This window comes from Delphinapterus leucas, chromosome 10 (genome assembly GCF_059928025.1).
Source record: "Delphinapterus leucas isolate spDelLeu-1000000601 "Yukka" chromosome 10, BTC_Dleu_Yukka2, whole genome shotgun sequence".
In the NCBI taxonomy this organism is placed as follows: domain Eukaryota; kingdom Metazoa; phylum Chordata; class Mammalia; order Artiodactyla; family Monodontidae; genus Delphinapterus; species Delphinapterus leucas.
The window spans coordinates 27,205,549-27,226,829 of record NC_143138.1 but is presented as its reverse complement, the minus strand read 5'-3'; the positions used below and the strand labels follow the sequence as shown (position 1 = coordinate 27,226,829).

At 37.1% G+C, this 21,281-nt stretch overlaps 1 protein-coding gene across 1 annotated transcript in view; it reads left to right on the top strand.

Moving 5' to 3' along the window:
• Window positions 1-21,281, top strand: part of TFAP2D (transcription factor AP-2 delta) — a 54,715-nt gene that overhangs the window by 29,271 nt on the left and 4,163 nt on the right. Inside the window, exon 6 of the mRNA XM_022581465.2 lies at window positions 4,741-4,854. Coding sequence (XP_022437173.2) covers window positions 4,741-4,854 — 114 coding nt within the window. The remainder of the gene's footprint in view (window positions 1-4,740; window positions 4,855-21,281) is intronic.

Below are 21,281 nucleotides of genomic sequence, written 5' to 3'. Positions count from 1 at the left end.
AAGTATGTGGTAGATCGTGTTAGAAACATTGCTTCTTAGAAACTGATTTTTTAAAATGACTTTACGATATGTTGGCTAAAATGTAAATGTCTCAAAATGCACAAAACCAAAAATAAATATTCCTCCTTCTACTACATCTAAAGTAACATGGATCTTCTTACAAATTTAAGGTTTTGTGTGGCATACCTACCACCCACCAGGCTTTTGCCCAGGAAACGTTAAGTCCGTTATTTGGGGTTTGTGCTGCTTGTGGCTGTCACTGTTTGGGTTTCAGATATATTTATTCATTGCTCTTATGAGAGTACTAGATAATTCTCTCACCTTGCCCCAAAGAAAAGGGAAATGAAAGGTGGTGGCAAAAGAAGAGAAAAGACAAAACAAGGAGATAAAGGGGAAAGGAATAGCAGAAAGACAGAAGTAAGACTAAGAGTTAGAGAAAGAACATTATGAGGGATGTAACACTTGGATTTAAAATTTTGAGAGGAGCTTTGTGCTAGGGAAGCTGCTGAACACTTGCTAGTAGAAAGACCTAAACCTAGATTTTTTGTGCAGTTTATCTCCCTGGGGGGGGGGGCGGGGGGTGGTCTTCACTTCTACTTTGCTTCTACTTTTTCCCTCTTCCAAACAGTTTTTGACCCAGAGGGGTCTTCATCCTCCATATTTCAGTTTTACCAGAAGGAACTGAAAGTACATGTAGTTTGTTCGTTTGTATCCTTAATGTAATCTCAGGAGACTCTAACAAATTATTACAGATCAGGAGAAATAGACAGTGCTAGAAGTTAGGTAGTATCTCCTAGGTGTTCCCAAAGCATATCATTCTAGCTGGTAGGATTTTACAAATTTCCCAACATGCATACCCATGTGATACCTCTGAATGATACTATTATCCCCAAATACTAATTATCCAAGAGAAAACACCTTCATGTTTCCTACCTCAAAATTACTCGGTTGTGGTTTTATCATGCATTTTCTAAGACTTTCACCCCCTGATCTAGAGAAATCCTTCTTGTCTTCCTTCCTCCAGGCTCTAGAACTGTTCATTCCCACCATCCACAGCAAGGCCACCATTAAATTTCCAAACACAAGCTCCCATTTTCTTGGGAATTCCCATCACTCTGTCTAAGTGTTTGGGAGTCAGTGCATTCAATCTGATGTTGAGATTTTGTTTTCACAGAAGTAAATGTTAGAAGAACTTGGGAGAAGTACTTTCATATTTGTCAAAGTTGTATGGAGACATCTATTTTATAGTAGTGGATTCAACTAGGGAGTACTATTTCCCTTTTACATGGGATCTAAGTAATGTATATGATTTTAGGTGATATTTTGAACTTTGATTTCATGAAACATTTCAAGAACATGTAATTCTCTTTGATCCCTCTTCCCGTAGCTGGACATTTGCAGACCATTAAATGTCAAGCAAGAATTGAATTCACTAATTCCAATTACCTTACTTTAAGTAAGAGTAAATAGGCTATAAACATCTAGAAATTAGGAGACAGACTAAATGTTTTGTTTTTGTGGTTATTTATATCCATTCCATCTTCTTATTAGATCATGTGAAACAAGAATTGAAGAATCGGAGACTATGCAGTCATAGCAAACATACTCAATACAAGTAGTCATCAATATAAGTAGATAAATTAAGGGGGTGTGGGAATAAATGCCTTTCAGCAACATATTAATGGATCCAACATATGTTCTGAGTAGTTTCTAAATTTTCCAATGGTAAAGCATTGGCTGTTTTCGATTAAAATGCTCAGTTTTGAAATTAAGTAATCTACATGGATATTCGTTACATTCTAATCAGTTTACCTTTCTTTGTTCACAAGACTGTGACAATTGTATCAAAAATATATACAAAATTCAAAATTCTTTAGATGAGAGATCCAATTGCTGATCCGCATGGGCACAATGGCTTACATATTTCTTTTTTACCTCTATGAATAACAGATTCTGTTGTATTTAATTATATTGCCGAGTATACAATTGTAAGAAAGGCTCATTGATTAAGTGCCGTTACCCTCCTAATTCCTCTTTATTCCCAGTGCTTTGTTGATTAACCAAACATTTTCGTGTAATTAGATAATTATTTAAGGGGAGTAATAGAAACTGAGTTAGACAGTTTTTGAAATCTAAAAATGTACTGGACAAAACATTTATTTGATTTATGAAAAACACATTTAAACCTCTTCATTGAATTTAGAACTAAATATGATTAACACTTGATCTGCATTAGGGTAAAGCGGAATAGTTAGCGAGTTTTAATTTTTACCATAACATTAATAGTCAAAAGGAGAAACAGAACTTTAAATTCAGACATCAGCTAAAAAATTATATCCTTAAGGACAATGACGTAAGTGATAAAGTTAGAATTTATGATTCATCGAAGATCATCTTGTGTTATGTAATTCATAATGTGACATTTTGTTTGGAGAAATAAGAGTATTTCTTACTATAGCTTCATAAATAAAAATTTAAATAAGAATAAAACTAAGCATAAAAATAATAACTCTGTAACTGTCATAATGTGATGATGATAATTGCCTAAAGGAAATCTACAAAATTGTCATCTGTTTTTAAGTCTGGAGGCTGTCCAAAGTCAGTGAGTTAAGCAGAAGAATCAAATATCAAGGTTGAAAATTCTGAAACTTCTCCTGATACAGCTTCATGTGTGGAGTAGTTGAATTGCTCAGCATAAGTTAAATTTTTCCACACTTGCCTTTTCCTCATTTCTTCCTCAACTTTAAGTTTATTGTAACTTGCTCTGTTGTTTAAACAGTAAAGAAGTTGATTTGCCAACTTTAAATTAGTTTATTCAATTATCCAAGAAATTCCCATATCATAACACACGAACTAAAGCAATGTTTTAACGTCCATTTAAATTTTTAATACATTTTAATCTGATAGAAAATTAAGAGACCAGTCGTTAAACAACTCCAATATTCCTTTGTAATAATGCATCATACTGATGACCTACCACGTAGTAATTCACATTGCTAGTCTGAAAAGTGATAGCAAGAGTCTGTATTTTAAAATTTAGTAAGACATTTTCTAAAAACAAAGATAACAATATATCTAACTCTATGAAATAACATGAAGCGCAACAGATAACGATGCCCCACCAAATGTCATCATTTGATGCCAACAAATAATATCAACATTTAATTTAAGTTGTTACTCGTTAATTAAAAATAGGCAATACACCTGAAAGTCAGCCAACTGAGTCTAACTCAGAACAGAAAAAGTGAGAAGTTCAGATAAAATATTTTCAGTGGAAGTACACACATGCACTGTTAAAACATGCATTTAGATGCTGCATCTGAGACTCAACCAAACATTAACAGGTGGTATGGAGGATCCTGTTTGATTTAGAACAGTAAAGACTTATCTGTTGTTTGGCTTTTCCTTTCCGTATATCCCTCTTTTACTTTCACCTCTGTTCAAAATGAGTAAGGCAAATTCTGTGAAATGATGATATTTGAACACTGGCATTAAAACTGAGACTCATTGCTTGTTAAAAAAAAAAAGGTCTCAAATGATCTCCAGAAGAATTCGGTAAATATGGGGTACCTTATAGTAAACAAGCCTCCTCTGATTTTAACTCAATGGTACGTTATTTGGGCTTCAAGACATTTTGTCAGTTTGTAGTAGTTTTTTGCTTAATGACACAAATGCTTTGGAGAGGACTTAGTGGCTGGGCCCATGCAGTGACTTTCACTTGGAATAATTGGACCCTTCTGTACTTGATTTTGGCTCCATAGGTAATTATAGTCAGGGCTACATTATTACATTTTGTGATTGCCCATTGTAAATCCAGACAAAGAACCTAATCACTGTCATATTATGCCTTGAATATGGGGTGGTTTCACTTAGTTGATGGATCCTTTTGAGCAATTCCTCGGCAGTCTTTTACTTCACTCTTCAGCTTCTGCATTACTCTAGTGTTTTGTTGTTAAAAAACACACACACACACACACACACGGTTCCTTCATATGTTTGCTTCTTCAGAATTATATCTTTTGGACTATGTATCACAGGGCTTTACTGTTATCGGACAATCATGGTAATATGAAACCAATGATCAGAAATCATAATCACTTAAATTAAGAAAAGCAGCAGAAAAATGCCCTTGCTGATACTTTTTTGCAAGAAACTATCTTACGTGGAGCACAATGTAATCATTTTTCTGAGACAGAATGAGGCTAGTAGACTAAATTTGGGTGATTGTCTACTTCAAATATTAAAAACGCAAATTTAGTCCAGAAGAGTCTGAATTATAATGAAATATTGGGGAAAGGGATTTCCCAAAGTCTACTTGAATCATGGCTCTGAAATAAGCCTATAGCTTGATTTAAACTTGTTTACAGACATGATACCCCACCCCCAGAATCACATTTTAATTTTTTTAAAGGAATTATTAATTGTGATCCTGTTGTATAGATTCTTCCCTTATACTGAGGTTAATCTATGAATATTCACCTTAAAAATGAACATTGGTTTTGTCAATGTTCCTGGACTGTTACTCACTTGAAAGGTTTCATGATCATCTTGAGAGCATAGTTGCTATTGTAACTCATTGTAACCTCATCTGTATGTTGTAGATGGAACTTCAGAGGTTGCTTTATGGTATTTACCTAGTCCTCTTTTAAAAGAGAAAACAAGCCTTTGGAAAAATATCATGGGATGAAATTAAAGCCCCGTCTCAAGAGTTCAACTTTAATTTTGAATCTTTTATTTTAGACAAATTTGTAAAGAATTTCAAGACCTCTTGAGCCAAGATAGATCACCGCTGGGATCCTCCAGACCCACTCCAATTCTAGACCTTGACATCCAGAGACACTTAACACATTTCAGGTAAGAATCGTTTTTCAATTTGTTCAGACTCTCTTTTAAATTGTTAAAACCATCTTTATTAACCCAGACATGTTTGTAGTCCTATCACAGTTCCATTTAGAGATAAAACATATATATATATGGTGACTGCCTGAAATTTTTGAAATTCCAAGCACCTAAGATCAAATTGTAAAAATAGTTAAAGCATGAAGCATTTTGGATCAGAAAATTTATATCTTTGTGTGATTTCAAAGAACCTGTGACTGTGAGCACTATTATTTCAAACAATAGCACTTTTAGATCAGGATCCTGAAATCCTTTAAACAGTTCTTTACCTTGATTAGGTGAATCGTTGAATGGGCAGACGATGTGATAGAAACTAATGGGACATCCTAGACTGATTTTCCAGGAGTACGCTAATGATTTCTCTGCAGTTAGAAACTGCGCATGGTTCTTAAGTTAGATCACACAAGCATATTTTAAAGAACCCAGGATGTATTATTGAAAGTATATCTTAAATTTCATTTTCTGAAATTCTTTGGAAGAGAATAGACTATTTTCCTTGGTTAATTTATGCCCTGGTTGCAATGTGGAAATGAACATGATAATTTTTCAGGTGCCTTCCAAATGTTAAACTCTAGAATTCTAATGCCTACATGACATTTCTCATCAATAAAAAATTTTATTTATCCTCTTTTTATTATTATCATTTAGTTTAAAAAATCAATGCTAAGGAAAGACCAACATAATTAAATTTCAAAATGCTTTCAATACCTCTCAATGATTATAATGCTTTTGAGGAAGATATTCCGTTATACAAAATAATGGATATTTAAGTAAGTTGGAATTTTATCTGCAACATCAGAGACTTTTAAATAAAATACTTAATTTTTCATCATGTCACAATACTCCTCAAGGTGTAATAGACACCTCTCTGAAGATTAAAGGATTTGTCTTCTAAAAATGCACCAAATGTGGGATAAGTTCCCAGGACTTTTCTTCTACCATTCAATTGGGTTAGTGAAGGTGAGTGTACTAAAACTGGGAGAAAGCGTAGTGCTCAAAAGTTAAGAGCAAAAGGCTTTGGAGTCAAGAGAATGGTCTTCAAATCCAGACCCTTAATACATCTGAGCTGGGTTATTTGGGGTAATGTATGTACTCTTCTCAAGCTTTTCTTTCCCTAGCTTTTAATGGAATAAGAACCGCTCCATTACATGGTGGTAGTGAGCTAAAATGAGAAAATGAATACAGAGTAAGCATTCAATAAATGATATACTGTTTACTGTACCACTGATCCAAGTTTAAAAAGTACAAACTGCTCTACTATCATATCTGTACAAATTTTTTCCACATTTTTATTTGTATACATACTTAAGAGATTAATAGTTTTTACAGAAGTTCAGTTCACAGCTTAATAATTTTTATACAAGTTCAGTTCTGGATTTAAGGAAGTTTGTTGAATTACAGATTTACTCCAAGAAGGAACTTACTGTTGGAATACAGAGAACTGGGGCTCTCTGTCATGTCTGCTAGGTCATTTCCAATCACAGAGGTCGCAGTCTTTATTGGACAGTGAGCTGTCCTTTTTCAGCCTCAAAACAGACTACGGCATCAATGGGTAAATTGGATATCAGCTACAGTGTAAAATAAATAGGCAAACTATTTGTCTGTTTAGCGTACGCACAGTCTGCTAATTTGTTGATACCTGAGTCATCTGCCAACTTAATGCCACAGAACTCTTTAGAGAAAACTTGAGCTGAATGTTTCCTACATGTGCTTTATATGCTCTTTGGTTCCTCCCCATGCAAAATATAGTAACAAGCTAGTCTAGAATTACCCAGAGAAGCTAGTCTGATGTTTCCTAGAGAAAAGCTAAATATATGGTAAATTGTTCCTCCTCATTCTCTGTAAAAAAGAGAGATTACATTTTGGGTATAAAACTCTCGAGAAGATATATGGCTGCAGATTCTCAGTCACAACAATTTGAAATGTACAGCCATATCTTAACACATTTAACATTACATGGTATATCTACTTATAAATGTATCACCTATAAAACTTTGGTATTATTATTGATATGTTGAGTAGTTTGCTATCAGAAAGTTACGACTCCCATTTATTATGCTTTTGTAATGTTTGTCAGATTTTTTCATATATTTTGCTTTAACTACATTCTGATTATTTATTTAGATGAAATCTTCTGGATTTCACAATGGCGGGTAGTATGACGTTACAAATCACTTAACCAAAATTCACTTTACAGCAAATTTCCTTAATTATATCTTTTTAAAAAATTGTGGTTAAAAAAACACAACACAGCATTTACCATCTTAATCATTTCTAAGTGTTCAGTTCAGTAATGTTAAGTATATTCACATTGTTGGGCAACCAGTCTCCACGATTTTTTTCATTTTGCAAATCTGAAACTCTATAGCCATTAAACAACAAATTTCCCCTTCCCCCCAGCCCTTGGCAACCACCATTCTACTTTCTGTCCCTATGAATTTGACTAAATACTTCAAATAAGTAAACTCATACAGTATTTGTCTTTTTGTGATTGACTTATTTCACTTAGCATAATGTTTTCAAGGTTCATCTATGTTGTAGCACATGTTAAATTTCCTTTCCTCTAAGACTGAATAATATTCTATTGTACATGTATACCACATCTCGCTTATCCAGTCATCCATTAGTGGATACTTGGGTTGCTTCTACCTCTTGGCTATTGTGAATAGTGCTGCTCTGAACATGGGTGTGCAAATATCTTTTGAAGATCCTGCTTTCAATTTTTTTGGATATATGTCCATAAGTAGAATCACTATGTCTATGGTCATTCTATTTTTAATTTTTGAGAAAATGTCATATTGTTTTCCAATGTGCCTGCACCATTTTACATTCCCACCAACAGGGCACAGGGTTCTAATACCTCTACCTCTTGTTATTTATTGTTGTGATTTTATTTGCGGGGCAGATAGTAGCTATCCTAATGAGTGTGAGGTGATATCTCATTGAAGTTTTGATTTGCATTTCCTTAATGATTATGATGTTAAGCATCTTTTAATATGCTTCTTGGCCATTTCTATGGCATCTTTGAAGAGCTCTTTATTCACATCCTTTGCCCATTTGTAAATCTGGTTATTTGCTTTTTGTTGTTGAGTTGTAGGAGTTCTTTATATATTCTGGATATTAACCCCATATTAGATATACAATTTGTAAATATTTTCTCCCACTCTGTAGGTTGACTTTTTATTCTGTTGTGTTCTTTGATGCACAGAGGTTTTTGATGTAGTTCAATTTGCCTATTTTTATTTTTGTTGCCTGTGTTTTTGGTGTTATATCCAGGAAATCCTTGCTATATCTAGTGTCATGAAGCTTTCCCCCAACTGTGTTTTCTTCTAAGAGTTTTAGGTCTTATGTTTAGATCTTTGATCCATTTTGAGTTAATTTTTGTATATGGTGTAAGATGTGTCCAACTTTTTTTGCATGTCTTAAACAATGTTCCTTTAAACAAAAGTTTTAAACATGGTTGACATTTCCAATTAAAATCCAAATTTAAGTCTCCTGATGTAAACCGAATTTAAATGTGTGGTTTTTTTGGTTTTTGCTATGCATTTATTAAAAGTAGCCTCAATAAAATATCTTAATAGGACTGTAAAATCAACTTGTTGCCTGACCTTGGAAAAATACCTCACACTTTAGAATTGTAGCTCTTAAACCTGGGTTCATAGTGCAATTTCCCTTAGAGCTTTTTAAAAGTCTTGAGGCCAAAAAAAAAGAAAAAAAAAGCCAAAAAAAGTAGACAAAAGGGAATTCCCTGGCTGTCCAGTGGCTAGGATTCTGTGATTTCACTGCCGAGGGCATGGGTTCGATCCCTGGTTGGGGAACTAAGATCCTGCAAGCTGCATGGCGTTGCCAAAAAAAAAAAAATCTTGAGGCCTGAAGTACACATTTAAAGATCTGATTCAATAGGTCAAGTGAAGAAAAACATTTCTAATTCTTTTTTTTTTTTTTTTTTTTGCGGCACGCGGGCCTCTCACTGTTGTGGCCTCTCCCGTTGCGGAGCACAGGCTCCGGACGCGCAGGCTCAGTGGTCGTGGCTCACGGGCCCAGCCGCGGATGGGATCTTCCCGGACCGGGGCACGAACCCATGTCCCCTCCATCGGCAGGCGGACTCTCAACCACTGCGCCACCAGGGAAGCCCTCTAATTCATTTTTAAAGTGACACTGAGAATTATGTAAAGTTCTGTCTTATACTCTAATGAATTAAAGAACTTCTACATCTATTATCCTGCTAATAATCTGGGTAACAATGTGTTAGCATGGAAGATGTCTCTTTCATAATTTCCTACTGACGGTGGTAACTTTAATTTGATAGAAGCATCAGCTCAAGAGAAAAATGTGTTAGAAAGGAAACATATCACATCTGACGTTGAAAACAGTCCATTAGCAGAGTCTGATTTTCCACTGTTTTTGCTGAGTGCTGTCTGGGAAAGAAGTAAGGAGAGAGTGTGACTGGATAAGCGTAGAGACGACTCTGATTAGTAGCATCAACTCGTGCTACTATTTTATTTCGTCAGAATCTCCTTCCCACTGCAAACCACTTGAATTACATCTTCCAGGGTGGCTGATTTGGTACCTGGAGAACGATGGCTTACTTTCAGCAGATTGAACATGTCTAGGTAGAGCTAGGGAATGATCTGGCCTTGTAAAGCCCAGATAACTACTTCCAGTTTTCTGTGGTAACTGACATATCAGGGTGCTCTGGGAAACTGTGGGGAGAGTAGTGACCCTTCTCGTGATTGACTCACAGCCTGGAAAGCTGCTCGTTTCTATCAAAATGACAGGAGGCAGGTTTATCCATTATTTATAATTTACTGAGTACCATCCAAAGTGTATATTGCTTTAGAGGACAGAGCAGACACCACAGCATCTACTGGAAAGGGGAAGACGATTGATTGAAATCTGCGGAAGTCCCCACAGACACAGTTCCCTGGAATGGCAATGGCAATTAGACCAAGGTGGCGTGGGGCTTCATGGACAGAACAGACTCAGCTCAGATGAAACCAGAGCCCTAATTTTCTGAAATGTTAGGAATTCCCTTCTTTGAGCTCTCAAGAAATCTTAATAACTTTGCCCTTCTTTGTGTCTTATGGTCTCATAATATCCTTGAATCTAACGTCAAGCAAAAGCACGAGCACGTTGAACAACGTAAATAAGGGGAGGAAGCTAGACTATTTTTAATGCTCAGTTCAGAGAAAACAACCTGTTGGAAAAATGAGGTTGTTTTCTTTCTCAATACCCACCTTGGGAGCATGATATTTTACTGTTTCTTGTATTTTACTATGCTAAGGGCAGGTGGTGCAAAGATGGCCAAAGGATTGTCCCATCTTTAAGTACTTCTGAAGTGGAAGACAGTTACATACAAAGACTTAAAATATAACATAGAGAGACTATAAGAGTGTTAAGTAGAGTGCAGGTAATTACCTGGGATAATTGGGAAAGGATTTCCCCCTTTTTTTTTTACTGTAAATATTTTTTTATTGAAATATAGTTGATTTACAATACCGTGTCAGTTTCAGGTGTACAGCACAGTGATTCAGTTTTACATACATATGTATCTTTTTTTTTTCAGATTCTTTTCCCTTATAGGTTATTGCAAAATATTGAGTATAGTTCCCTGTGTTATACAGTAGGTCCTTGTAGGATTTCCTCTGTCTATCCACAGTACTTAGCACATAGTATGTGCCCAGTACCTATATGTTACTAAATGTAGAATACGATACTAACTCTGTTTTGTCTTGGATATATTCTCCTCTGCTTCATTCCCAGGGCCTTGGTGTTTTCATTGGACCATGGGCTGGGGAAGTGAAATGTTCAATGTGCTTAAATTCTTCTATTTGAGTCACAAAGTATACTGACATCACATCTTCTTAGAAATAGACCCTCCTACAACTCCCGTAACGCTTTGGAAGTAAGAAATGCATAGGCTGTCCCCGATGTCTGTGTTTGCTGGTGATTACATTCTCCTCATTGATTCTCAGTGTTGGAAGGCCCCTTAAGTTCCCCACTCTCCTCCAACATTTGAATCTTCCCTCCAACATCCCTGTCAAGTTGTCACCCATTCCAGGCTCTATAACTTCCAGTGATAGGCTGCTCTTTTCGTGCCTCGGCATCCCTTCTATCTCTGACAACTCTATTAGCAATGCCTTCCCTCCGTTGGGGCAAGATCTGTCTCCCTAACATTCCCACTCCTTGGGGGCCCTGTAGAGTCAGTTTAATCCTGTTTCCCTCCCAGTTTCTAGAGGCAGCGCTCATGTCTCTCTGAATTTTCTCTTCTTAGGCCGTTCATCCCCCTTCTCTTTGTGTTCTACGTATGACATGCATTCCAGTCAACTCAACTAGAATCTTCTGAGTGCTATGTGCTTGACAACACACTGAAGATAGGATGTGTATCTCTATTTAAATGTGAGCACGTCTTCTCCAAGGAGCCTAAGATGTGTATAGTTTTTGTTTTTTGTTTTTATTTTTTCATTTTCTTGGGATGGGAAAATGGTGGGGAAGGTAACCAGGAGTGGAGGATTTTATTAATCTTGTGAAAGCATTTTTAGTGTCAGAAGAGAAATGAAGAAATTTCAATTAAATCTCTAATCCCAAAAGAAAACATCATAAAATAAATTACATGCCTAGGCTTAGGTTTAAGAAACAGAATTATTGACTCCTTCAGGATGTTCTGCCAGTTCAAGGGGACTTCGAAGACCATTTTATTTAAGAATGTTGGAAATAATAGGCCTGAATTGTGAAGGAAAAAAAATCCTATGTTTTCCACACTGAAGCTCCTTTATGTAAGGCTGAAATTAAACTTTAAAACTTTAACCTAGACTCCAAAAGTGCACTTACATTCTCAACTGCAAAGAAAAACATACCTGTAAGTGGTCTTATTCACTACTTAAATAAAAAAGGACAGCCTGTATTTACATAAGAGAAAAAATCCTCTTTCCCTTGAAGTAAAACTTTCAATAGAAAAAAATGTAGACTATAAAATAAAACAGGCAACAGTTTTCACTTCCTTAGCAGATAAGTGGAACCATGATGCCCTTCTTGCACGAATCTACGTTAAATTACCTACCTTTACTTAACGTTAAGCAGGAAATTAAAGTGTAAATCAGTTGCCAGTATTTATTGTCCTTCACAAAGTGCGTGGCCCCGAACCAAATGCTGCAGGAGTTATGAACATAAAAACATCTATTGCAGGTCATTTGATGACATTTTAATGGATTTTTAGGTTCAGCACATAGGAGACTGGTAATTCAAACAAGAGAAACCAGAAGCAACTGTTTCTAATGAAAATTTGCAAACATTGTCCCCTAAGAATTACATGTGAATAATTTGGTAAATTTGTATTTAAATAATTTCTATCTTTGTTGATCTGTGGGTTGGGGGAGAGACAGCACGAAATCATGGGCAATACTCAGAATGGATGTCAGGGCGTCTAGCTCAGTCTCCTCTCGGTTTCCGGCTGGAAGTGTGGATTTAGAGCAGACATTTACCAGTCTGGCCTCTGCAGGTTCATCTGTAAATTGACAACAGTTAACCTGGATGATCTTGAAGGCTCCTTCTAAGCTTCTTTATTCCATTCTCCATTTACTGCTCAATCAATCATTTATGCTGTGTTTCCATGTGATCTCACTTCCTCTCTCTGTTTTAGCAACTTGTTCATTTAAAAAAGTCAACAGCTGATGGAAACCATATATTTGGTGGTGAGCACACTGTTGTATATACAGAAGTAGAAATATAATGTGCACATGAAACTTACGTAATGTTATAAACCAAGGTTACTTCAATAAAAAAAATTCCCCAGAAGTCAACAGTTGACTAAATTCATCTAAGAGAGCACGAGTCCTCAGCTTAGCATTTTCCTTCCCCTATTCTACAAAGAAAATATGGATTGTCTGATAGGGAGAAATATAAGGACATGGTTAATTTATCCCCCAAAGCTCTATTTCCATATGTAAAAAATAGGGTGGAGATATCAAAAAAAAATGTCTTTACCTTCAAAAAATTGACTTGGATGTGATTGACTTTGGTCTCTCCTAATGTGTGTGCAATGATTATACCCTTAGCTTCCTTTGCTAATGAGATGGAGTGAAGTAAAATGGAATCACAAAGACTCAATCCCTTTGGGACCTCAGAGTAAGTGGCTGAGAAAAACAGGAGAAATGTGACCTTAGAGTGGTGGATAGGCAATCACGTCTCCCAACCTGGCAGAGGTTCAGGACAGTCATAAATGCACTTCTCCAAAGTGAGTTTCATAGTCCCATGAGCTGCTCCTTGAAAGTGTGTCATGGTCAAGTGTTTTTTTTTGGCTCAAGAAACCCTGACTACCATACTCCTCTAGAGGTGCGCCAACAAAATTGGCATATTATAAGCTCCCCAAACTGTTTTTGAATGGAAGGAATGCTTAGCTTCCTGTCTCCAAAACTTGATCACAGAAACTGTTTTTTTCTCAGAATACCTATTAACATTCCATGGAACTTAGGCTCTGCAGAAGTTCTTGGGGGAAATGCTGGAAAAGTTCATCTTCCTCTTTTACCTAGGGAGGTTAGCCAACCCGGTATTTAGGTGTCATTTCTTGGCTCTAAGGGAACACGCCTAACTCCCTAGCTACACTTAAACTATTCAGTACTGTTTCTAAAATACTGATGTTTGGACGCATCCCAAACCAATTAAATCAGGATCTCTGGGGTGGGACTCGCACATTGGCGTTTTAAAAAATAAACTCCCTGGGTGATTCTTGCATGTATCTAAGGTTGAGAACCACCAGCTAAAGAAACCATAGAACATTTGTGGGTGCTGACAAGGCCTTGCTAACAAGTGGGCTGCTACTCACTGCCAGAGAACCATATACCTTAATCATGCACCTCAATTAAACTCCATTTTAAAAGCCCTGGGGGCTAGGGGATAATATAATTTATGTAGAAAATAAGCACAATCAGTCAGTTTCCTTTTTCTCTGCTTCCTCAACCAGTTTGGCTAGAAAGGATAGATGCCATCAAGTTCTGGGTGCCTAAGACCCAGCTGCTTTCCTCAGGCTGAGGTCTCTTCCCATGACCTATATTCAGGAGTTGTGCCACTTCAGAGAGATGAAGCATCTTCCCCTCATGGTTCTGAAAAGAACTAAGGTTTTGCAGAGAAGCCCCACAATCCTTTGCTGGTGTTCTCCAGGGTCTGTCTCCCAGCCTCCTGCCCTCATGGCTGTTCTCATGAGTGGAAGAAGGCATTTTTCCATCTGCCACCTAAAAGTAGTGAGGAGTACAGACTGAGCCTCAGGCTACAGTTGGACCTAAACCTGCAGTCTCTGAATAATCCAGGAGAGAAGGAAAAGGAGGCTTGTCTTCCCTTTAAATCTTGCTGCCTGCGTGCCTCCCAGAGGCCGGAAAGCAGAAATGAGGTTGATAACAGTGGCATCTCTATGCTGTTCGGAAAATCAAAGGTACGTGAGACCAAACACCCACTGGAATGATGCAACATAACAAAATAATAGGAACAGTAGCCCAAACTATTTCAGCCTTTACACACACCAGAAACTTTTCCAGATAGAAAGTTGACAAAAAAAAAAATCAGCTTTTGCTTTAATTATCTAAATGACGATGGTAGAGTATTTTCTCTTGATTTTCAGTCTTCTAGCTTGTAGTATAATAGTATCTACTACTTCCAGCTTTTTGTATCCCAAAAGAAAGCTAGAAGAATCCGTCCTTAGTTGTCAGACACAACTGAGTGAGGCAGTCCTCAGTGGCAAATAGGAATGAGACTTTTATTTTCCTTTTAATCCTGTTAAATCAGTGTTCCCTTAGTAGGTGGAAAGGATGTGTTTGAGCCCAGGCCCAACTCTTTTTTTTAAATTCAAGTACAGTTGACTTACAATATTATATTAGTTTCACGTGTACAGCACAGTGATTCAGTATTTTTACAGATTATACTTTATTAAATGTTATTATAAGATAATGACTGTAATTCCCTGTGCTCTACAGTATATCCTTGTTGCTTATCTATTTTATACAAAGTAGTTTTATCTCTTAATCCTATAACCCTAACTTGGCCCTCCCCCCTTCCCTGTACCCTCTGGTAACCACTAGTTTGATTTCTGTATCCGTGAGTCTGTTTCTGTTTTGCTATAGTCATTCATTTGTATTATTTTTTTAGATTCCACATATAAGTGATTTCATACAGTATTTGTCTTTCTCTATCTGACTTATTTCACTAAGCATGATATTCTCTAGGTTCATCCACATTGCTGCAAATGGGAGGTTTTAATTTTGTGTGTGTGGCTAATACATACCACATCTTCTTGGTCCATTTATCTGTTGATGGACAGTTGGGTTGCTTGCATATGTTGGCAATTATAAATAATGATGCTCTGAACATTGGGGTACATGTATCTTTTTGCACTAGTGCTCTCGTTTTTTTTTTTCTGGATATATACCCAGGAGTGGAATTGCTGGATCATACTGATAGCTCTATTTTTAGTTTTTTGAGAAACCTCCATATGGTTTTCCACCAATTTACATTCCCATCAATAGTGTATAAGGGTTTCCTTTTCTCCACATCATCACCAGCATTTGTTATTTGCAGACTTTTTGATGATAGCCATTCTGACAGGTGTGGGGTGATGTCTCATTGTTGTTTTGATTTGAATTGCTCTAATAATTAGCAATGTTGAGCATCTTTTCATGTGCCAGGCCCAAATCTTGCCAAGATAGGAAGAATTCAGGGGAAGATTCCATAGGAATTTGCTTTAGGCTATGTTTTAGAAAATTGCCTGAGTGGTTTAATTTGAATTCGTTTAGACAAATCAATTAAAGTAATGATAAAACATTTCCGAAGGACAATTAGAGCAATATGGAAACAGCTTTGTACCATGTCTCTAGCGGACAAGAAAGCTGGTGAAATGTAAACCATATTTACTTAGATTAAGGAAAGTTAAGCAGCTCTTGTTCCTCTGGTATATGTTCATTCAGAATCCTATATTAACCTATATTCCAAGTAAGCACTGAAGCTTTGGAGAGTCTAAAGATAAATATGTAAGGCCTTGTCCACAAGCAAAAGAAATTCATTTAGCCAGAGATCACAGGGAGTTTGTGAAATTTCTATTATAATTATAATTCCTCATCATTAATGTCAAATAGTTTGTAAGTATAAATACTGTTGGAGTTAAAGATGGGTTGTTAATAACACCTTATTCGCAAAATTACACAGGGAAAAAGGAGAAAGGATTATAATTTATTCTTTTTCAAATAACAATCTCTTTTCTACCATCCTCTATTTCCTCTTTCATTTCTGTCTCAATTTCTTCACTTTTAATCCCACTGATAGAGAATACATTTTGAACTGTTGCAGTATATTTTCCTTTAAAAAGTTAAAATCTATATCTATAGCACGTATTCAGGTTAATAAAAAGTGTTAAGTCAACAGCATGTACATGTGCACGCACACTCAAACAAACACCGTCTCCCTAGAAAGGGTGGTTCTACCCTGTGGTATCTCTCCAGCTGCTGAGATGTGAACACACTTTAACACTTAGGGGGAAAGTCAAAAGTAGAGCTTCACCTCTGGATCCAGCAAACAGCCAATTTGAAGAGATGGTTTATGTGGAAGAAAGATGCTCTAAAGAATGTTAATTAGGAAGTCTAGCAAAATAGGAGTTTTTAAAATCATGAATAAAATTAAGAAGATGACTTAAATATAAGTTACATTTTCTAGAACATCAGGTGCATAAACTTCAACAGTCTGGCTTTTCTCAGCAGGTGTCTGTCAGAACCCTGCTCCTCAGGGTGAAATAGGAAAATTAAATCAATGAGCTGGAATCTGCTTAGACAGAGAGAGAATAGTTCAGGGTAAATGGAGTTCTAAGCCTGACTAGCTATGATCTGAAGCTCACATTTTGATCCTCCCTTTATGGTTTAGACTTACTGATTTGGTGTGCCTTTTCCCTAAGAATTGCTTGAGTCAACTCTCTCCCTCTCTCAATATACTGCAAACAGATATGTTTTCCTTAATCTTTCCTAAATTTCACATCATTGATTTAGCCCACCAACTAAGCTTTTTACCAGATGAAGGTATTTCAGCACTTCGGTTCTGCTAACCAGTGCAGGAATTTTTCTCTCTGTTTTAATACCAGCCATTAAGTTACAAATCCATGACGCTGTCAATCACATTGTCAATTAAGATGTGGAGGAGAGTGGGATTAATGGGAAAGTCTTGCAGCACTCCACTGGAAACTGAGGACCCTTTAGCCCTTGTTAACTCAATTATTACTGAAGCCATGCAGCATTTCAGCGATCACTTCTATTTCTTAAATATTAGCCCTTAAATTAGTAATAACCCATTACATGAACAAATTGCAATAATCCCATTCAATGGAATACCTACCAGCAATAAAAAGAAATAATCTATTGATAAACACCAAAACATGGATGAATCTCAAAATTATTAGGCAAAGTGAAAACAGACAGTCATAAAAGTCTATAGACTTCATGATTCAATTTATACGACATTCGGGGGAAAAAGTAAAAACTATAGAGATAGAAATTAGAACACTGATTCCAAAGATCTGGGGGCGGGGAAAGTGCATTGACCGAAAGGGATCACGAGAAAATGTTTTGGGTAATGGTGGTCATTACACAACTGTATGGGTTTGTCAAAATTCAACGAACTATATACCTAAAAGGGCTAATATTATCGTATGTAAATTTAAAGTCGGTATACCTGATTTTTTAATATATCCCATTTTAAGAAATTCGTTAAGGACTAATTAAATGTAGCTTAATAACCTAGAATTTCTAAAATCTGTCTCTTTTCTCCTGCTTTAATTATTAAGGCATGTTACTCTGTTCCATTTCACTACTTCCTCCCCATTTTCCATGATTTTTCAAAGGTTACCTAACCACTCAAGTGTCTCAGAAACACATGCCTCTGTTTTCTTTATCCTGAAATAGGAGTTTCCTATACTTGAAAAAAAAAGTTGCAGTTCCATTAATACCATTGCCAGTTTTAAAGATTAAACTCTTTGAAAAGAAAGCGAAGTTTCTTAATTACCATTGAATCTTTCACTTGCTAAGGTAGCACTCTCTCCCCCAGGCCTCTCTCTGCATTGTTCCTCTTCCTCATTCTTGGAACAGAACTTCAAACTAAATCCTATAGGCCTGGGCAACAGAGTCTTCTGAATGAAACCGAGGAAACTTTAGTCTTTGCTAAGTCAATTATTCCATACACGGGAGTCCCACCTCTTCTTCCTCAAGGCTGCTGCCTCCTGGAAATGATAAATGCCCAGATGCTGGCAGCAGACGATGTCAGGTAGAGTGTAGGTTGACAGTAGGAGCGCGCTACCTCAGTCCTGTTTGTTTTAGTTGTTGCTGTTGCCTGGTGGTTTGGTTTTATTTTGTAACAACCCTTCGTATTTTTCTTTTGTTAAGATTAGACTCTAACTTTCTTTTAAAATTTAATTTCATTTATTTATATTTTATTTTTGCCTGTGTTGGGTCTTCGTTGCTGTGCGTGGGCTTTTCTCTAGTTGTGGCGAGGGGGGGCTGCTCTTTGATGCGGTGTGCCGGCTTCTTACTGCGGTGGCTTCTCTTGTTGTGGATCATGGGCTCCAGACACACGGGCTTCAGTAGTTGTAGCACGCGGCCTCAGTAGTTGTGGCACTTGGATTCTAGGGCGCGTGGGCTCAGTAGTTGTGGTGCACGGGCTTAGTTGCTCCGTGGCATGTGGGATCTTCCCAGACCAGGGATCAAATCCATGTCCCCTGCATTGGCAGGCGGATTCTTAACCACTGTGCCACCAGGGAAGTCCAAGACTCTTAACTTTTGATTACCAGTTTATGGTAAGAACTCAAGCCACAGATTGTCGGGGATACATATAACATCTTATTTGCCACTTATGTTAAAATCTAGGATACTTCGATGATCACTTATGCTCTAAGTGATATGGCTGCATATAGCTCCCACTTTGATGATGAGATCTTACCCTCACTTATTTTCTTCCCATTGTCTTCTCTGGGCTCTAGTTTTACGTTTTTGGTGGGGAATGTTATTCCTTTCTCCTCAGAATTCTATTTAAGTTTTCTCATCACTTTGGCAAGTTTCTATCCTTTGGCAGGAGCTCATCTTTTTCAATATCTTAATCAAGGGAACAGGAAGCTAACTCCTTTTTTTCCAATATCATCCAAGGTACTTTGAAGGTTGAGTGGTTTTTATATTGGCTGAAAAAAAAAGAGGGAGGACAAACAAAGGTACACAAGCAGGAATGACCATCGTAGGTTTGAGGATAGAGAAGAGATAAGCCTTTCAAAAATAAAATAATAGAACATATGATTATAAAGGGTGAAGGAAGGAGAGCTGGAAAATGCAAATACACTAAGAAATCTGATACAACATTTGTATTGTCTGCCACTGTTCAGCAAAATGTTTTAAACGTGGCATGAAGATGATACACCTAGAGCAATGCTGATTGTCTCTCTAGCTTGTCTACTTGAGGACAAACTTTTAGATGAATTTAAATTTAGAAGGACTTCTATATTTTGACAACCTACTTCAAACCATCATGGCTGCTGTTTAGCCCAGGTAATATTTACTTGTGAAATGCTCTCTGATATTAATCTGATGAAAATAGATGCAAATGCCAAATATAACATAAAGATTAAATCTGTGGCTAAAAAATAATACTTTCTAAGGGCAAAAAAATGACGTTATCAAAGATTTTAGAGATTTGACTATAGTGTGTTACCTTACAGATAGATGACCTTAGTTTATTTTCTGTCTAGGACTGAAAATCAGCCTCTTCTTTCTGTTTTTCTCTTATTTTTCTGTAGACTCTACATTATCCCTTTTCTCCTTTTCGTATGTCACTGTGAATGAGATATATACCTATTTTTCTGGAATGGCTGGGGCTAAAAGAAAAACATGACATTCCCAGAAATTCTTTTAATCATTCTGTGATTTCACATTTTGTTCTGTGTTGTTCTCATATAATATTAGATTAATTATTTAGATTCATAAACCTTACTGAAAACTGCTAGAACAGAGGCTATACCTTGCTTTTAGCATCATCCTATGTAGTGTTCCATGCATAATTTTGATGTGCAGGTAATGTGAAGTCAAGGACATTAACAACATTTGCATAGTGTTTTTTATGCTGAATGATAACACTTCGAGTCCTTACTTTTCTTTTTTTTTTTTTTGCGGTACGCGGGCCTCTCACTGTTGTGGCCTCTCCCGTTGCGGAGCACAGGCTCCGGACGCGCAGGCTCAGCGGCCATGGCTCACGGGCCCAGCCGCTCCGCGGCATGTGGGATCTTCCCGGACCGGGGCACGAACCCGTGTTTCCTGCATCGGCAGGCGGACTCTCAACCACTGCGCCACCAGGGAAGCCCAAGTCCTTACTTTTCTTATGTTGACTATTTCACAGTTTGAGACTTATCTGTTGAGATAAGTGGTTTTTCAACATCTATAACCTTCTGTCATGTCCTTGGTTTTAAGAAGTGTGCCATAAGCATTATAGCAGTGAATTGAAGCTTAGTGCCGGAAAGAAACTTGCAGATGTTTTCATCAGACTGTTGTTGTCTTACAAGGCTACATAACTTCCCACAAATCACACAGTGCCCAAGGTTGAAGGCAGTGTGAAGAACTCTGCACAAGGAGGTCTCAATCCAGGGCAAAGGTGACAGTGCAGTTTACTAAAGACCAGGTACATATTTTAGAAGTAAGGAAGGCCATCAGTCAAGAAGGGATGCCAGCCTGAGAATTTTTCATTATGGCAACCACTCTTCTCAACATGGAAAAGTAAAACATTTACACAGACCCACCTACTTTGTATCTGGCCTTTTAGAACCCTGGTCTTAGACAGGAAAGTGAGGAGGAATGATCTTCCAGGTCTACAAGTCTGCCCATAGAACAAAGTTAAGTTAGAGAAGCTGAGCTAAAACTGCCAACAGAATGCGATTTCTCACAGAGAAGGTGTAAAACGCACCCACAGCCTGAGCGGAGCATAGATAAGCACAGAGGCAGTACGGAATTTCTCAGGCAGATTATTCAACATTTCTGGATATCAGTTTCTTCACCTGTAAAATGGAAATAATAATACTTACTTCTTACAGTTGTTGACAGGATTATGTGAGGGGGTACAGAATAAAGCAGTTAGAACAGGGCCTGGCATGTGGTCAGGACTCAAATATTGGCTATTAACCTTAATGTTTACCCAAGTGGAACTAAATTCTGTATATTCAGCCTAGATGAAAAGGGGAGTCACAACTGAGAGAACACGGCAATAGAGAGGAAAAACAAATTATCTAATGGTACGAGGAGCCCTGAACAGGAGTGAAACAAGAGAAAAGAGGCAGTTTTTGCCCAGGGCCAAGCATCTAGACACTAATAGATGGCTTCATTTGGTTCTTT